The following is an 18,603-nucleotide window of genomic DNA, read 5'->3' as shown; positions in this document are numbered from 1 at the left end:
GGTTCGGAAAGTGGGCTCCTTAGAGTACTTTTTTGGTTCTCGAGATCGCTCTCCTTTCTCTGCACTCTTTCCTTTACCCACTTTATTTCCGGACTGATTAATACTATGATTGCTCATAGCAGAATGTTTCACCACTCATCGAGTTGTTACTAAATGCATTTGGGTATTTTTGTCCTCCGTGTCTGCATGATTTCTTTTGTCCATGTCAGGAAGGTATGAAGTCAGGACACAGGGTTCCACAGCAACTTGAGAACCCTTGTTCCACGGGCATGACCCTTGTTCGGTATGAGCACTTTTATAACTGGTGGGTGTTTTGTTCAGACACGCATCATGAAATCAGCCACGTCTGTTTGTAATCACTTGGCAGTGTGTACTGCCACAGCCGCTTGATGCAAAGCGCGAAGCGAGGTGCGGCCTGCCACGTCGCACAGAAGCGGTGTCTTGGGCCTAGTTCTCCTCGCGCCCGCCGCGGCGCCACTGCTCGGGGACAACAGCTCGGGGAGAACCGCCGCGACAGCTGCATCGGCACGCCCGGTGTTGACTGTTTGAGGGTGTAAACAGTGCGTTTTCTAGTTACTCATTATAGACTGCATTTTTAAGTCGTCATTGAAAGCGCCGATTATGTCACAAACCACATCTTTGTCCATGACGGCTGCTTGCATGATGTACGACCGGGCGAGCGGCTCTGCCTTAGGATGCTGCATTAATGCGCTTGAGGCTTTTAATCTGCTTTTATTCACTTCTCGCGAGCCCATGTATGATTCCAGTTGTAGCGGGTAAGGACGGTGAACGAGATGGACACATACATAACGCTACACAGAGCCCATCTATGAAAGTTATTGCAATTTAGAAAAAAAAACATTAATATAGGTGAAGTTACGGAGCATTTCTAAGTGCAACTGAAGCCGAGAAAACCAGAAAGTACTTCAACCAGCAGCTTGGCACTTTTATTGCACGGTTCAGTTTAGTTCAGTTCAGTTTATTTACCTTAAAGGCCCCCTTGTATCGGGGGTATTACATAAGGGGTGGGATTTTAATGAAATGAGCAAACAAAACAGCGAATATTATTTAGCACTGAAGGCGATTGGTTACATGCTCTTGAAAAGTAGAGGATGAAGCGATGTTGACGATGTCACGGGGTAGGCCGTTCCAGTCCGTTGCTGCTCGAAAGAAAAATGAAGCAGAAAAGGTGGCAGTATGCGATGGCGGCTGGGCAACTTGTAGGGGATGACTGGTGCGGTGAGATATGCGTGCGGCAGTTGTGATATACGGTGACCGATTGAGGGAAGAATGAAATAATTTGTGATAAAGGGTGAGACTTGAAATGCGACGACGGAACGAAAGGGGCGGTAGTCCTGATAATGCTTTCAATGAAGAAATGCTGACGTCATATGAGTATGAAGAGTGGATGAATCGAGTGGCACGGTTTTGGACAGCTTCTAATGCATTAATTAAATAAGTTTTGTGCAGGCTCCATATGGCAGAGGCATATTGTAATTTTGGTCTGATGAGCGATTTATATGCGAGTAATTTTACGTGTTGAGGGGCAAGGCGGAGATGGCGCTTGAGAAAACCAAGTGTTTTATTCGATGCTGAAATGATGTTGCCAATATGGGTGCGCCAAGATAAATCATAAGACAAGGTGACTCCTAGATACTTATAAGATGATACTGAATCAATCGAGGTGTTAGAAAAGGAATATTGGAAGCGATGCGGGCTATGGCGACGAGAGAAGGATAAGAGTTTGCATTTATTAGGATTTAGGGACATGAGCCAGTTGTTACACCAATTAAGTACGCTGTTAAGATCGGTTTGAAGACTAAGTTGATCACGAGAGTTATTAATAGTGCGGTAAATAACACAGTCGTCAGCAAACATTCGAATACTACAGGAAACGTGGTCAGGTAAATCATTAATATATATTAAAAAGAGTAATGGACCGAGTACAGATCCTTGCGGAACGCCCGAAGTAACCGGGAGGCTGTTAGACAGGTGGCCGTTAGCAAACACTGAGAACGATTAGTGAGAAACTGCTCAATCCACTGTAGTATGTTAGGATGTAAGTTCAGCTGTGCAAGTTTTACTAGTAAACGACGGTGGGGAATTTTATCAAAAGCTTTCGCAAAATCTAGAAATATGGCATCAGTCTGTTTGTTACGGTCAAGATTAGTGTGCAAGTCGTGAAGGAACAACGCTAGTTGGGTTTCACAAGAGAGGCCCTTACGAAACCCATGTTGTGAAGAATGGAAGAAATCATTTGAGTCTAAGAAATTTATAATTTGAGAGTAGATGACACGTTCCATGATTTTGCAGGGTATGCTAGTTAGTGAAATGGGGCGATAATTCATGGGGGAGTCTCTGTTACCTGATTTGTGGACTGGAACGACCTTCCCTGTTTTCCAGTCATCTGGAATGATCCCTGAAGAGAGCGATTGCGAAAAGATCAAAGATAAGTAGGCTGCACATGTTGATTTCACATTTTTAAGCAGTTTTGTATTAATCATGTCCATACCAGCTGATGATGAGAGTTATCAATTATGGAAGCGATACCATCTGTGAAGAATGTGATAGCTGGCATGATGGCTTCTGTGTTGAGCGATGGTAACTGTGAAGGCATGTCAAATTCACTCGTGAAAACAGATACAAAGGCGTTATTAAATATTTCTGCGCATTCATGGTCAGTAACCGCTTCGTGCAAGTCGTTAGTCAGTGTAATATCATGAGTGTGCTTAGGATTTAAAACCTGCCAGAATTGTCTAGGATTGCTGATTAGTAGCTTCGGTAAGACAGTGTGATAAAATGAGCGCCTGGCGCTACGAACTGCAAGTAAGTATGATTTCTCAGATGCAAGGTATTTTTCCCAAGTGGCTTGATTATCAGTGTGTTTGGCTGTACGAAACAGGCGTTTCTTCTTGTTTTCTAGATGTTTTAGATGCTTAGTAAACCATGGTTTATTGCGGTTATTTTGGAAAGATACCCTGGGGATAAACATATTAGAGAGCATATTTAACTTATTTTTGAATATCAACCAGTTTTCGTGAACAGAGTGAGTGTCGAATGTGGATTGGTACTCTGAAAAAAACATGTTAAGGTCTTCAGTTATTGCATCGTAATTCCCTTTATCGTAAAGATTTATTGTTTTTCTGGATGGGTGCTTCTGAGCTGGGGTAAATGAAAATAGAGCATGTAAGATTTTATGGTCGCTGATTTCTGGAAGATAACTAATGGATGATAGGTACTCAGGGCTATTAGTTAGTATTAGGTCAAGGGTGTTTGCGGTTGCATGCGTGGTGCGAGTAGGTTCCGAGACTAACTGTGCGAGGTTAAAATTTAAACAGACATCAATGAAGTTCTTGGCCTCTGTATTGCATGTTAATGAGGAAGTGCCTAAACTCTGCCAATCAATGTCCGGATAATTGAAGTCCCCGATAAGGAGAATGCGCGCATTTGGGTATTTAACAACAAGATGATTTATAGTATCATTCAGATGTCGACAGAAGTTTGGATTTGACTGCGGGGGCCTATAACAAACGCCGAGAAGTACTGTTACAGGGGGAGTGCGAATAATTAGCCATAATGATTCCATATCAGATGTGACGTGTGCAATAGAGCATGATATACCTCGGTGAATTGCAACAAGAACACCGCCCCCCCCCCCCCCCCCCCCCCCCCCCCCCGTGAGTTTTTTCGATCATTTCGGTAGACGTTGAATTCGGGTAAGTCAGTTAAAACTTCAGCGTCGGACACGTTACTGTTTAACCAAGTTTCAGTTAGTATAAGTATATTGCTCCTGGATGACGAAATTACATTGGATATGAGTTCACGCTTTGGGAGGAAGCTGCGGATGTTAGTGAATATCACGGAAAACGAGAGAACATTTGAGGGAACATTTGAGGGTGTCGCACGCTGGCGTTTTATTGGTGTAGGGTGAAGGGACGATTGCTACGCGAGTTGCTTGACGGTGTTAGATGAAGTGTCAAAAATATAACGGTTCAAGCCGATGTGAAGTGTTTTAAATCGCAAGGAAAATTTGGCAGACCTGGCTTTAGCAAATGCAACAAGTTGTTTTCGCGCGTGACGAACGGCATGCGAGAAGTCCTCTCCAACACTATAAACCGTGTCTTTCAGATTTCGCCCATTTGTGAGGAGGGATTCTTTAGTTTTGCTACTTGTGAATTTCACGATTATGGGACGATTTTTTTCTTGTGAGTGACGACCGAGGCGATGAGCTCTTTCTATTTCGTGAGGTTCCACAGTTATTTGAAGGTTATTATGGCAAACATCAATGATTAGTTTTTCAGATTCTGCCCACGTTTCGCTATCAGTAGTGTCAGGGATACCATAGAAGATGAGATTGTTACGGTGTGACCTGTTTTCAGCGTCCTCTATGCGGGTTCTAGTTCCTGGATTATACGCGCTATGTTGCTTGTGTCAGCCTGCATCTTTTCAATGTCGTTTCGAAGGGGAAGTAGTGCTTGGTAGTGTGTTTCCAGGTCGGCCATACGATTGCTTAAATCAGTTATGGTTTTATCCGTAGTAGTGAGCTGGGATTTCAGACCTTGTACTTCGGCTATTAGTTGGGTTTGGCCTGCTGTTAGTTTCTGGAGTTCCGCGAGTACTGCACTGCTGTCGTTAGGACCAGGGTTAGTTTCGATATCTCCTGATAACAATAGCAAAGAATGAACAACAGTGACACACTCGGCGGCAATGGCAACACAGCACTGTGGGCTCGGCAACTGCACCAGAATATAATTGCTTGATCTTTTGGTAAATAAGGTATATGATTTACTAACCTGCATTGCAAAGATCAGCGGATTAGATGGCTGCGCTGAGGTGCAGTCACCGAGCCCACAGAACGGTGCCGGTGGCGGGGGTGCTTTTATATGGGGGGAAGCTGTTGGTGTCCGTAATGATGCGGCCGTCCAAGATTCCTTCGGCGCCGGCAGCCACTGTTCCTCTGTTGTGGCAGCAGTCATCCGGGGTGGGCAGCTGACGAGCGGCAAGCGGTAGCGTCCCGGCTCGTCACTGGAGCATGGTGGTGCGCAGTCAAACGACGCACCCGAAAGAAGGCTTGCCAAGGTCGGCAACAGTAGGCTGACGAACAGCTGGTTGATCGTCTGCATCGCAAAGATCAGCGGATTAGATGGCTGCGCTGAGGGGCAGTCATACAAAAAAGGCAGGAACCATTCACAGACAGAGAACCTTCCTTGAGAGAGGTTTGTGACAAAGCCTCAAAAGTCGTTCCACTGTAGAATTGACATTCCCAGCCCAGTTGGTTATCAGAGGTCGCAGCAACTTGCTTAAAAATATCTTGCAAAGCTCCTCAGTGTGGGCACGGTCGTTGCTTTCACAGATGAGTTGCGGGCACCGTGTAAAGTGTGGGAGCAGTACTGACATCAACAGCATGCACAGCTTACTGCTGCGCCCGACCTCTGGGAGTTTCATTACTTGGTTAATGAAGATGCACGTGAGTTGGCACATCTTGACCGCTTCCATTTTAGGGTACATCAACCCTCCACTGTCCATGTTTTTGATTAGCCCATAAGCTGGTCCGGTCGGCTCTGGTGCCTGCAGCAGGGTCTTGCATGACTCGCATGTCACCTGAAAACCAGTGCCAAAATCGCATAAAGCAACAACTTGGCAGCAATAAAAATGCTCCGGCTCAAACTGTCATAACAGTATATGTAAACAGTTTTGCTGCACGAAGCATAATGCACAGGTTTTCTACCAAGACCACTCAAACTAGACAAATTACACGGTTTGTATCCACATAGAGAAAACTGTTCATACCTTTTCCTTACATGCCCTTGCAACGCAGCCAGCCAGAAAAGCAACTGGTGCAACCTCAAGGTCTGCCTCAGAACATGGCGTTAAGAACCCGAGCTCACTGTAAAATTCCCTGGTAGCAAATTCAACGCCAGCTGGCAGGGCAGATGTTTCGGCATCAGAAATTGCCAGCCTCAGAGGTGCATTCATTTCAAAAGAAGTGGGTGCATTGCTACTTCTTGTGGCTTGAAGGATACCAACCTTAAAAAAAAAGAGAAACGAGACAAATATGTTTCAGAAATTTTTTTAATAACAATATTTTTAAAATTTTTAAAAGTACCTTTAGCAGTTTTTCCGCTGTAAAAACTGCAGTCCTGGCATCCACCCTGTCGTTGCTGCCATTGAACTGCCGAAGGCAGCGAAAGAGTGATTCCACAGGGTCGCTGTTTAGGCCGCGTGTCAAGACGTGGAAGCTGCAATTAATTAAATTACTTCTATAACACATTGATGCAAATAACGAAAAGCAGAGTCGAAGAAAAGTAACCTACTTTATGTGGTCAAGGAGATATTCAATCAGTGCCACTGTTGACCTTGTTGTGAGAAGCGTCACTTCATAGGTCTCTTTGGTCATTCGCTTCGATCGGCCGCCATTCATCATGAGATCTTCAAGGTAACAGATGAAATCTAGTTCCAGCCAGGAGAGCCGTTCATCATCTGTGACGAAGAACGGTTCCTCATGCTTTCCTCCTCGTGCCTTCACTGCACCAATATCATGGAGGGCATACCATTTCGCAACCATCCTCATAAAACTGATTGTGGCCGAGCTGTCCTTGAACTGGCCTGCATCAGGATGACAGTTTGGGTTCTCCTGAAGGAACTGGAGTGTTGCTATTGTTGGTGCAGAAAATATTTGAGTGGCCCTGTTGGGTTCAACGTGTGTGCGGGTAAGGAACCTGACTGGCTTGACCAGCAGCTGTGACTGAATTTCAAAGAGCTTCTTCAAGTAGAAACCCCCTTGGATGAGTGATTCGCCATCTATCATTTCTCGCTCAAGGAAGTTGTTTTTTTTTATAAGGTGATTAGGGTCAAAGGACAAAAACAGTGGGTGGCCTGTCCGCAGAGGGTGAGGCACAGCGTGCGCAAGTGTGCCATCTTCTGCGAGGCCTTTGAAAAGAGCCACGTTTGTTTGGTGGTTGTCGGTGACGATTCTTAGTATGCGAAAACCCACATCTTCGACTGCCTCGACTACTGATCCGGAGTTCCCGGGTTCGAACCCGACCGCGGCGGCTGCGTTTTTATGGAGGAAAAACGCTAAGGCGCCCGTGTGCTGTGCGATGTCAGTGCACGTTAAAGATCCCCAGGTGGCCGAAATTATTCCGGAGCCCTCCACTACGGCACCTCATTCTTCCTTTCTTCTTTCACTCCCTCCCTTATCCCTTCCCTTACGGGGAGGTTCAGGTGTCCAACGATATGTGAGACAGATACTGCGCCATTTCCTTTCCCCAAAAACCAATTATTATTATTATTATTATTATGACTTCCTTCATGACTTCCATTGTCATTGTAGAGAGCTTGTCGTTCTTGAGGCACCGCGTGAAGAAATAGCCAACCGGTAGGACACAGGCTGTCGATAGTCCTGTTAAAACGAAGCACAACAAGCGGTTTGCCACCTGAGGGGCTGCACTTAGTTGATCTTTGGGGCCCATATCAACAAGACCAAATATCTTGTCCACCTGTCGGTCGTATACAACTTTCTGAGATATCGACATCTCATCGACAATGAGCGAACAGTAAGCTTCCTGCTCCACACCTAGCCCTTCGTGCTCCACATGAAGCCGCTCTCTTATCAATGAAGTCACTCCAATTTCGCCGGTTGAATGCCCTAGTAATTGTAATTTTGGAGCGTAGCACGACATGGGAGCTTCAAAAGGCCTCTGCTTCGAACGTGTTCATACCCTTTGTTTGAGCAGGCTTTCCACAAAACACATTCCCGCAGAATTCCTTCATTGTAGGCAGGCTTTTTCTAATTAAAACTATCCACTTGATTGCGGATAAAAACTGCAGCTTTGTCTCCTTTTTCCACCTCTTTCAACACCTGTAGAAAGGCCTGAATTTCTTTGTTGTCTGTGTTGACTTGGAGGAGCTCTTTTGTGTCGTCAAGCTCAGTTTGCAATTTTTGTAGCTGGTTGCCTTGACGAGCAGCCTTTCTTTTCAGTCTGTTCTCCGCTTTCTTCCCCTCTTGCAAGACATGCACAAAGTCCAATGTAGTTTGGCAGGCCTGATCAACCGGACAACCACACGGTTCTATGCCAGCCACTGGATCGAGCGCTTCTACCTCGTCGCTGGGGCAGTACACGAGACTTTCACTCACATTGGCACTTTCTCCCAAGTTGCCACTTTCATGACCTACTCCAACCACTGTGCTATCAGTAAAGTTACTTCGCTGGCGTTTTCTTGGGCCTACATTCTCCTTTTGCATGTACTGAGGATATTTGTCAAACACAGTCGGGACTGTAGTCGGAAGCAGAAGCCTGACCATTGTGTTCTTTCTGTAGTCATTGTCTGTAAAATGCAAGGAACATACCAGAGACCTGTCGTTTGGCTCCCACTTGCTTCCTTTCCCTGACAGTCCTTGGTGAAAGATATTTTTTAGGCACGTTTTTCGACGCTGTAGTTCACAGGGGAACTCATGATACTTCACGGTGGGGTCCTTTCTTGCGTTTGTAGGGCAGAGTGGCACACAGCAGTTGCGCGGCATCGCACCCCGTACACGGCAGTGACTGCCACACACACACACGTGCACAAAATGCCCAAAGCGTGCGTGGCAGACACGAGTCAAACGCACTAACTCACGCACACAGAAAAAAATTGCAAATCCAGCATTGCAGAACCAAGGCAAAAGTGGTCACTCGCGCGCACATGAAAGAGTCCCAAGAAAGCACTGCAAGCACAAGCAGCACGAGGCAAACGCGCTCGGACACGACGCAGCAAGGCGCGCTTCAGAAGTCCACTCCCAGGAAGTTGGGCGACTTGTCCCCGAACAGTGGCGCCCTCAACTAAAACAGCGGTCGCAACTGTAAACTCCGTCGAGACGCGCGCGCCCATTGGCGGCGGCGCGACGTGGCTGGCCGCACCTCGCTCCGCGCTTTGCATCAAGTGGCTGTGGTACTGCATTACATATGAGGCAGCATTTCGAGTGGGCTTGGGAGCAGCAGGCTGAGTACTAAGCTTGAAATTATACCCTGCTTATGCCTACAGAAATAACAATATTTTTTTCTTTTCCTGCTGCCCTGCTCACTCACTCTCAGAAATATCAAATTTTTGTCATTAAATTTTTTTTATGTTCTGTGGTATTGAATCAAACCCTGGCCCAAATGACAAAGAAATGTTACTACGCTATGTGGTTGGGCTAAGGAACATGAGATCCTCTATTAATAACCTAAAACAAACGGAAAGCAAAAGAAAAATGAAAAAATCCCATTTGAGCAACAACAGATGCAAACAATTAAAATAAAAGGTACGTCGGCAGAAAAAAGCTCATTTGATCTCGCCTGAAGCAACGTGCCGTACAGTGATGACAGCCATTGCCTAACTCTGCCACTGCCGCCGGTATACCCACATGAAGTGAAACTTGACAGCAGAGTGGTGCTTTCAGCAGTGTTGCTCGATTGTGGCTGCTTCAGTGTTCAGTCACCTTGTGTTCTCAGATAATTATACCTGCACTAGTACATTGCACAGTGGTGCCTAATTACATTTCTGAGGTGCTGCGACATGCAATAAATGAGAGATGCACCCTATATTCCTTTTACGTTTCCACAGCTTCTACCAAACTTTCAGTAAATTGTACATGCATGTTGGCAGCTTCATCACTTACACCACGCAAAAAAAAATTTCCTTGAAAAATATGTATCATTGCTGGGCTTGCCAAAGTGAAGTGTGGATACAGTGAACCAGTGTCTTTATTAAGTGCAGGTACTTATAGCGCACTCAATATGTAGGAGAGTAAGTATGTTACCGTGCATCCGACAGCGGCATGCTCCTGATTGCTGGAGCTCATGCTTGGTGTGCATGCGTGCGCCAGCGCAAGCAGATATGATACAAACTAGATCAGAAGTCACGTATGTACCCGCAACACCTTTTTCTGTAGGCTACTTTCACGAGCCATTTTCGGGCAATGGGCGAAGTTTTCTGCAAATCAAGAACCTGAGAGGTTCAGCGGCCCTCGGCTCACTGCTGCGAATCATCACCTCATGCAGGTAGCACTTTATGATAGAGTTGATGAACTTTAGAATAGGACTCAAGAAAGAACTTGGTCGCACATAGAGGTTGGCTTTTCAGTGAAAAGCAGAAGTTTATAACAGTATGCCAAATAAGTTTTAAAAATTAATTTTAATTGAAAAGGTAACATCAGAATATTGACATCGATGCCAGCTATTGGGTACCATTTACACGGAATCCCAAAAGAGAGAAATGCAAAATGGGTGTGTAGAGACGATGGGATTGAAAAGCACCATTGCACATTTTGACATCGTGCACCACAACCTCAAACACACACAGGGAGCCGGTGCCAGAGTTGTACGTAACGTATTACAGGTAATTGATTACTTGTAATTTTGTAATTAATCAGTTCTTTTTTGAAGTGGTAACATTCAGGGTAATTCAGTTACTTTTTCTGTAATTGATTACTGGTAATCAGTTACTGTTTTTCCAAAAACAACTTGTAACCAACGGTACACCTTTGAGAACCTCTATTTAATGGAAAGCCATCGCATTCCTTTGCTTTTTCACTCCCACATTACTACCTTCCCTTGTGGCTATCTTGTTTGTGCTGCCTATATCTGCAATCAAAACGTGCGTTCCTTGTGGTGAGTGATACATAATGCTTTGCCTGCTGGCTTATTACACGATACATTTGCCATGAGCTTGACTAAATGCATTCTTAGTGCTGGCAGCACACTGTCACTTTCTTGTGCCTTAGACCAGTAGACCACAAAACAAGCGCGAAGTAACATGCATCCCTTATTTTTTTCATGCAGACTACTCCCGTACCTTTCACAGTGCTGCACACTATATATAAAACTGAGGGTAGAGCTAGCGGGAATGTTTCCTTCGTGACAGAGCGACAATGGACCGACGGCCGAAAAGCATCGCTCGCAATTGTGTCTGGACCACAACCGGGTCACTGCCATCTTCTGCGGCAGTTCTCGTCCCTAGAAATATCAAGTGACCACTCTGAATGACTGCCCCCCCCCCCCCCATCTTGTGAGATCTCGGCGCAACTTACCTCTACACCGAGCTTCCACACAGAACATGGAGGCGGGGATATAGCTCAAGAACACGTGTAAAGCAAAGAGTCTATTGAAACCAGCACTATTTTATTTATTTACAGAATACTGCAGACCGAATCGGTCCAGGCAGGAGAGGACGCATACATTTGCTAGTAAGCTCTATGCTTTAAGATCAGCAACAATGGTGAAGTTACAATTTACAACAAGAAAATATAATAACAAAAATAAACAAGGCTACAAAGCAAATACACTTTGTGAGAGTACATGCCCCAAACACAGGCACATAGACAAAGAAGCACATTATGTACTGTTAAATATTCATCATTTCTAACCATACATTCAGATATATGGCTTTCAAAGGTTGAAGGAGAGGTGAATCATGAGACAGGGAATTCCAGTCTGATATTGTTTTCGGGAAAAATGAATATTTGTTGAAATTCATGCGGGCAAATATTGGCTTGATGCTACGACTATGTTTATGTCGTGAAGGTCTGGTTGTGTCCTTCTCGAAGTATTCCTGTGGCTGAATGCCTAGTTTTTGAAAATACAAAGTGAAAAAAAAAACGCAGCCGGGCTGCCTTTCTTCTTCTAGCCAATGGCTCCAGAGCTGCCTGATGTAACATGGGGGACGGCGAGTCCCTTCGCTTATACCGATACACTTATACCTGTACGCTTATACCAGTACCGGTGCTACAGTGTTTAGTATTATCAGAAGGAAAAGTATGTGGACCATGTTGGCTTCTATTGTGGATAAAATGACAGCGCAGCAAGGACGAAAAGACACAGGCTTGGTGGTGCTGTGTATGTCTTTGTGTTCGTGCATTTCTTGCATTGTTTTTTTTCCTCAGTATTTACAACTAGCCAGATTAAAGTTTGACACTCTGTGCCTTTAAGGTTGTACTGAAGAAGCACCTAACAATGCAGCCAAGAAATCAGGAGCATGGAAATGGCTGTCCACCAAACAAGCAAATGCCTACTGACAGCATAAACTTGCTTTGTGATATCAGGTTGCAAGGAAGAAAAATTTTAATCTGCTTCCACGGCGCACCTATTTCTCTTGTGGCTAGTACCCATAAATATGCAGAACGAACATCAGTGGTAGTCATTTGAGAATACAGTCGTGCCCCGTTAATACAACCTCCGTTAATATGGACAACTTGAATTATGGACAGTTTTCCTGGAGACCACACTTTTTGAATGTATTTAGGCTTCGTTAATATGGAAGCTCACTGTCCGGACAATGCACTAGGTGAAAATGCATGGAGCCAATTGGGATCCCTGTATTTTTGTCAAACCATTAAAGGAGCTCTGAAACGCCTTCCGAGGAGAGAACATCAGCTTGCTCAATCACTGCATTGTGTTGTCATGAAAACCTGAGCGTTCAAAATGTGACGAAAGGAGAGGGAAAGGTGCGAAGACGCTGAAATTCAAATTTTGACTACAGATAACTCAGGCTCTACAAAGCGCATTAAAAAAATTCTTGCTGGACAATATTCGTGAAGCAGCGTGCTTTAACATCCCAGGCATACCGCAACTTTATTAGAGCCCCTTTCAAAGACCCTTTAATATGGACCGAGTGCCACTACCAGATGTTCTGCTCCTTATAATTTGTGTGCATAACACCTGGGGTAGGCAGTGTGAATGTGCAAATGCCATAGAGATGGGCTTTTTGTGTGTGCATGGGTTCATGCTTTACAGTGGCAAGGTGACCGGTCACAACAACTTACAATTTACTGCATTTTATGAATGGCTGACAAAAATTTTGTTTATTTAAAACCATACTCAGCACTGTCCGTCTAGTGAGTTCAGAGTTTTGTAGCGATAGCTACATTACGGTAGCATTTCGAGCCTTCAGCGTGGCGGCGCGCCACCCTGTGGCTGTGCCACCACGCTGTCATGTGGTTGGTCAGGTGGTGCGAAGCAGCTGCCGGTGGCACGGCGCCATGGCTGATCACGTGGTTGGTCAAGTGGCCAAGTTCCACTCGTTCAGCTGTAGCTATCACGTCACTCCAGGTTTTACCAGAGCTAAACCACCGCCAATTTTTTGGGATGTGCAAGGTAGGAGATATTCCATCATATCACGAATCACTGTCGAGTGCCTCATCGACTACTAGGTGCTTCAAACATGCTTCAACCTACACCATATAGTTTTCAAGGTAATGGCGACCAGAATAATGCACCTTGAGCTGCTAAGATTGCCCGATTTCCACTTCACCACCCGCCATTTAAACAGCAGAAGTCTGTAATCATAAAATGTTTTTTGAAATATTTTTTTGTTAATCATTCATTATTACGGATGACTTGCTTTATGAACACTTTTACTTGGGAACCAAAGTGTTCATATTAACGAGGCACGACTGGACCTTTTAAAACTAATGAGGCGTTTGGTACTCTTGCCTCAGTTTCATGGAGAGAGGTAACATTACTAGACTTTGCCACTGAGCGTGAGTTGGCCTAAGACCCTTTTCCCAAACGTTTCACCCCATAAGAGCCAAGCACCACGTCAGGGGAAACCTTGTACCCATTAGAAAACTGGTGGGCACCTGCCGGCACTGGTGATTGAGGCCAGCACCTCCCAAATGTGAGGCGGGTGCTCTGGCCATTAGGCTACTGCTTTTGCACTCCACTGACCCAGGTATCCATCAAATGGGTACAAGCTATGGCCAGGGCTGGTGCTCTGCTTTCTTGGGTGCAAAGCTTGGGAAAGTAGCCTGTGCCTTCAAATCCCGCCACTGTGAGTAAGCCTCGTGCCTCATGGATGTTTCAGTTGCTGGCTCATTGTCTGCTTCTCAACATGTCCTATTAGACATCTTATTGGGCAGGAGTCGTAGTGGTGTATGGGCACAGAGTTCCTTAGGGTACCCTAGAGGGAAAGCTGGCAGCTTTTCACTTCATCCACCATGGACGCCCGAGGCATGCTGGGAAGACAGCAAACTGGATTGACATCTAGTGACTTGTTGACTGTGTTACGGATTGAATTTTTTTGGTTCGGTTTCGCTTTCATTACTGTAGTTTTCACTGATGTTTTGTGAGCTTTGTGGTTGTGTACTGCCGCTACTCACATAGTTCATTTGAGATCAAACATCCGAAGGCACTTGACTCGAAGTGAGCTGAGCAGTGTCTGGTGCCTGCTACGGCTAAAGTCCATTTGCCCCCTCACTGGGAGCCATTTATGCAGCAAGCTGGGTTTTGCTCAGTGGGAACCTATGCTAGCTGTGCATTGAAATGTGAAAGAAGGAAACAAGTTTGTTTTGTGTGAACTGACAACGCAACAGTCGGCTGCTGTGACCACTCTGCTCATTTCTCGTAGAAGTTTCGGAGACAGTTGAAAAGCGCAAAATTAAGTATTTTCACCAGCGCAACTTATGATAACTGTACTCACCGAGGATTGCGTTTGATTCATTTCGAAAACTGGCGGTGGCCACACATTGCCTGCAGGAATGACTTCCACTTCATGAATTCACACAAATACTCACATGTTGCACTTGTCAGCATGAACACGGCCGTCACTTATCATAGGAGAGGTTTCGCTTCCTAATTTGTTTTTCTTGGCAAATCCATAAATGCAGCATCAGGACATGCCGAGAGCTGGCACTTTATTAGTGCGCGCAAACTAGTCTATCATAGAAAAGTGGGGGCTCAAGTAAGCTTCTTGCCGCACGAACATATCCTATGCATGGACATAGGGCGCTTCCAGCAATAGCAGACTACACCAATGGAACGTTTCTATTTTTCTTAATACAAAAACAGAAGCTTCTAAGACAGAAAGACAGTATTTTAAGCACTAGCAGTTTTTTTGAAAGAATACTGACTCTAAAAAGTGTCTCTGAAACACAAAAATTATTTTCCACGCTTAGCTCCATTTGGCGGCATGAAGAGAAAGTCATGATCAAGCCATGATAAAATTCAGTTATTGTTTGCTTTTCTGCTCATTTATTGCAATGTACAGTAAACATATTTTATTACAGGACATATTGATTGCAAACCAACGTCTCCTTGCAACATATAATTTGCAAAAATTTGTATTTCTGCAGTCGTATTCATTTTTTAGGGCCAAGCCAAGTGCACCTTGCTGTCTTCCCGGCATTCCCACAATGGATGGAGTGCTCTTTCGTGGCTCCTTCTGAAACTCACATAGAGGGTGGCGCCAGCTTTCCCTCCAAGTAATATTCAGAAACTCTATAAATGTGGTGGTTCGGCTTGCAGAGCGGAACTCAGCTGAAAAATATCACATTTCACGCAACTATTTTAAGAAAAAATTGGCTTCCGATTTACCTGGGTAAGGTAAGAGCGACTTGGATGCGCGAGCACGTTTGCCTTTGTTTAGCTTAGTTTAGCCACTTCCGTGTGTAAATTCGCCTAGGTTCTCCCGACATGTCCGTATTAGCAGAATCGGTTATTCTCTACTTTACATTCATAGATCTCGGGGGGGGTCATCGTACCACTCCTGGTGCAGTGGTGCAGCAGTTAAGCGATGCGCCCCTGCCCAGGGAGGTGACTATTTCGAGCACAGCCACTGGCGGGGCTTGCGAGACCCAGGTTGCTCTCCCCTAGCCTCTCGCGTGCAGTCCTTAATTGAACAGTCGCCTGCCGCGGTGAGCAGTTTGCTTGCAATCTGATGGGCAGTTTTCCACCTTCCACGGTAGGCAGGTTGTGCACAAGGTCACGTGACCTAGGTGGCAGGTTGGCCACCTGCTTGCTTCTCAAGCTTCATTCGCAGACAGGACAGCTTTTTCGCTAGCGAGGTATCTAGTGCTAGCGCACTAATATTGCAAGCTCCTTCACAAGTTCGGGGCACGTTGGCCACAGCCCACAGCATTAAAACACGTTAAGCACACACCCACAATCCACCACAATCATCCAAACCCAGGTAAACACAAGCGCAAAGGGACGTTGGCAGGCAGCATTATGGCAACATTGAGTACCCTGCAGTGTCAGTGGCAGTTAAGCAAACACAAAAATGTGGTAGGGTTTTAATATAGTTAAACCAAGCAGATTTTCCAAAGTGGCTAGCCTGGTTGACTCTTGGTTTTGCTTTGCTGGGTCGTCGTCACATCTGGCGACAATATTAGTTGATAATAGTGAAGGGTGGTTTATTGGGACCTGAGAAGCGCCGGCGACAAAGACTCTTCCAGAAGTCATCAACGAAGCAGCTGGGCAGTAGGCAGGGTCACAAGGAGCAGTTCTCAACCATGAGCGTCAGCATTAAGAGCTTTATTGTCATTTGTGTCAGTGCATGATCGCCTTCTTCGTTCCAGTAGTGTTAGGCATGTTCTGCTGTGGCGATAGCGTGGTGCTCTCATGCAGTGGCCAGCAAAGCTGATCTGTTCGTGCCGCCGCGGGTTCGAAGCGCAGTTGCGGCAGTATTTATTTTATTTATTTTTGGTTTAGCCAAGGTCACCTTCAAGGTCAAGCTTCAGTCAATCTCGGTGAGCTGGTTTGACCTCGTGAAGTGACAAAATAAACCCGGCATGCTGGTGCAGCTCTTAATAAGCAGGTTGCTCTGTTGCGGTACAAGCTACGGGGCATGAAAGTGCCAGTGGCTGGCATGCGTACGTAACTATGAGCTGGTGCGCAAGGTTTTCATACATTATAATGCTGCCCTTCCCTCCAGCGCATACATTGAGAGAGTGTTCAGTGTCGTCGTTGATGTTTGGTGACAACTTGGAACAACAAGTCCTCTTGCTAATTAACAGCATGTAACAAGACATCAATAACAGGCTGTAGTTTATTGTACTCTGATTAAATTTGTATTATGGCAAAAGCTGGAAGGCAAATAATGCAATGGTAATTGATTACTTTTCTGGTTCTGTAATTAACCGCTGTAATCAGTTACATTTCAAATAGAGTAATTGTAATCTGTTACTTGTTTTCTGTAATATATCCTAGGTGAAAATTCAAAGTGCGACCACTTCAAAGTGGTTTATGGAACAGGTACCACTTGCAAGTGGTACCTGTTCCATAAACCACTTGAGCAAGTGGAACCATTTGTAACTACCAGGTCGAAAAAAAATCATTGAAAATTTCAGTTAGAAGCAGCAGGATATTTCAGTTCATTCCAACTGGGTTTTGAAATTGCTTTCAAATCATTTTTGAGGTGCAAAAAGAAAACGATATGTGAGGACTGCAGGGCAATGCTCAGCCTTGATGGCCATGTTTCCACAGAACTGCGTATGCCGTCATGGAAATCGACACACACATATACAAGCATACACCATGCACAAGAAACACTTAACATTACATTACTTATACATCAGTAAAATTAGCTCGTGTACATCCATGGAACATGTACACTACGGCTCCCGTATATATATATATATATACTCCATTTCTAAAACTCATACTAGGGCCAGTGGCGCTTGCCCATTGCGTGCAGTTATTTCATATAATTTCAACCGCAGTGACTTAGCAAATGATGAATGCAATTCAGTAGGTTAAGCTGCTGATAGTTGTTTGTTTTAGAATCGTTTTAGTCTTGCCTTGTTTGCCGAATATGCAGTTGTTCATAAGGATATGTTACCCAGCTGTGGCTGCTTGCAGTCTAGTGGCACCACTTGAAAGCAAGTGGGACCACTTGCAAAACCACTTGCTTTGAAGTGGAACCACTTGAAAACAAGTCGGACCAATTGTAAAACCACTTGCTTTGAAGTGGCACCACTTGAAAGCAATTAAGTGGTCCACTTGTAAAACCACTTGATATTTTCACCTGGGATGTACAAGATTGGCCAGTGCACACCGGGAGGTTCCACCCTTAAATTTTTGTCTCACTCTCCGTTCACATCACTTCTGCACTGTTTTCTTTTATTTTTTTGGATTAATACTAAAAAAGGGCATCATATAGTGTTTCAGTGAATTCTGGGACACTGAAGAAGAGTGCCGTCAACAATGCCCACAGAACAGTTCCGCTGTTTTCAGACTGGACGACACCTGCCTTCTTTCTGGTTTCAGGAGTGGGACAGCAAGGCACAGGGCTCAACTAGAAACTCGACATATTAAGCCTTTTAAGATGGATACATGGCTTTTCGTGGTGTTCAGTAAAACATGCTGTTGTGCTAGTTGGTGCACTGCATTAAGAAATTAAACCAGCCAAAAAGACTCGCACAGGAAAACTGAGAAGGGGAAGGTAGGGAAGAGGCCCCTTCTTCTGCTCAGTTTTCCAGTGTGCATCTCTTTTGGCTGATTTAATTTCTTTCTGGTATGTTGATGTTTGCCCAGCAGCAAAATACGTATTCATTGCTGGGAAAGTTGCTGCCACTCGATTCAAATTTGAATCTGCACCATGAAGGACTGGTTGCTGCTGTTTTCAAGTAAATGAAGCTGTAGTGTGGCCTCCGGGATCTACGGAAAATGGGGTGTCGATGCATGCAGGCTACTTTCGAAATTGGTCAGTGATAGTGACACCAGTATTTCGTATTTTAGCCTCTTTTCCATTTTCAGTGAAACTAGCGTCTTTGTTAGTGTGCTAAATTCATTGATAAAGGCCATTCAGCCACATTTCGTTGCACAGCATTAATCATGAGTGTCTGTTTTCTTCAACCACCTAATTCTG

The 18,603-nt window shown here is 44.9% G+C and overlaps 2 protein-coding genes across 14 annotated transcripts in view; one reads left to right on the top strand and one right to left on the bottom strand.

The window, feature by feature from the left end:
• LOC144115531 (uncharacterized) overlaps positions 1–18,603 on the top strand; it is a 147,714-nt gene that overhangs the window by 4,326 nt on the left and 124,785 nt on the right. For 2 of the 13 annotated variants that reach the window (XM_077649952.1, XM_077649953.1), the window contains 2 exons: positions 210–283; positions 9,914–10,022. The exons of 10 other annotated variants lie outside the window; for them this stretch is intronic. In XM_077649952.1, the coding sequence (XP_077506078.1) occupies positions 210–283; positions 9,914–10,022 (183 nt within the window). The remainder of the gene's footprint in view (positions 1–209; positions 284–9,913; positions 10,023–18,603) is intronic. One more of the 13 variants, XM_077649958.1, reaches the window with a different exon arrangement.
• Positions 5,139–9,884, bottom strand: LOC144115530 (uncharacterized). Its single transcript, XM_077649946.1, has 3 exons — positions 6,315–9,884; positions 6,107–6,239; positions 5,139–6,027 (listed from the first exon to the last, which is right to left on the bottom strand). The coding sequence occupies exons 1-3, from the start codon at positions 6,806–6,808 to the stop codon at positions 5,785–5,787; spliced, it is 870 nt and encodes a 289-aa protein (XP_077506072.1). The 5' UTR covers positions 6,809–9,884; the 3' UTR covers positions 5,139–5,784.

Source organism: Amblyomma americanum, chromosome 1 (assembly GCF_052857255.1).
Source record: "Amblyomma americanum isolate KBUSLIRL-KWMA chromosome 1, ASM5285725v1, whole genome shotgun sequence".
Lineage (NCBI taxonomy): Eukaryota > Metazoa > Arthropoda > Arachnida > Ixodida > Ixodidae > Amblyomma > Amblyomma americanum.
The sequence above is the reverse complement of the archived record's forward strand: the minus strand, read 5'-3'. Positions and strand labels throughout refer to the sequence as shown.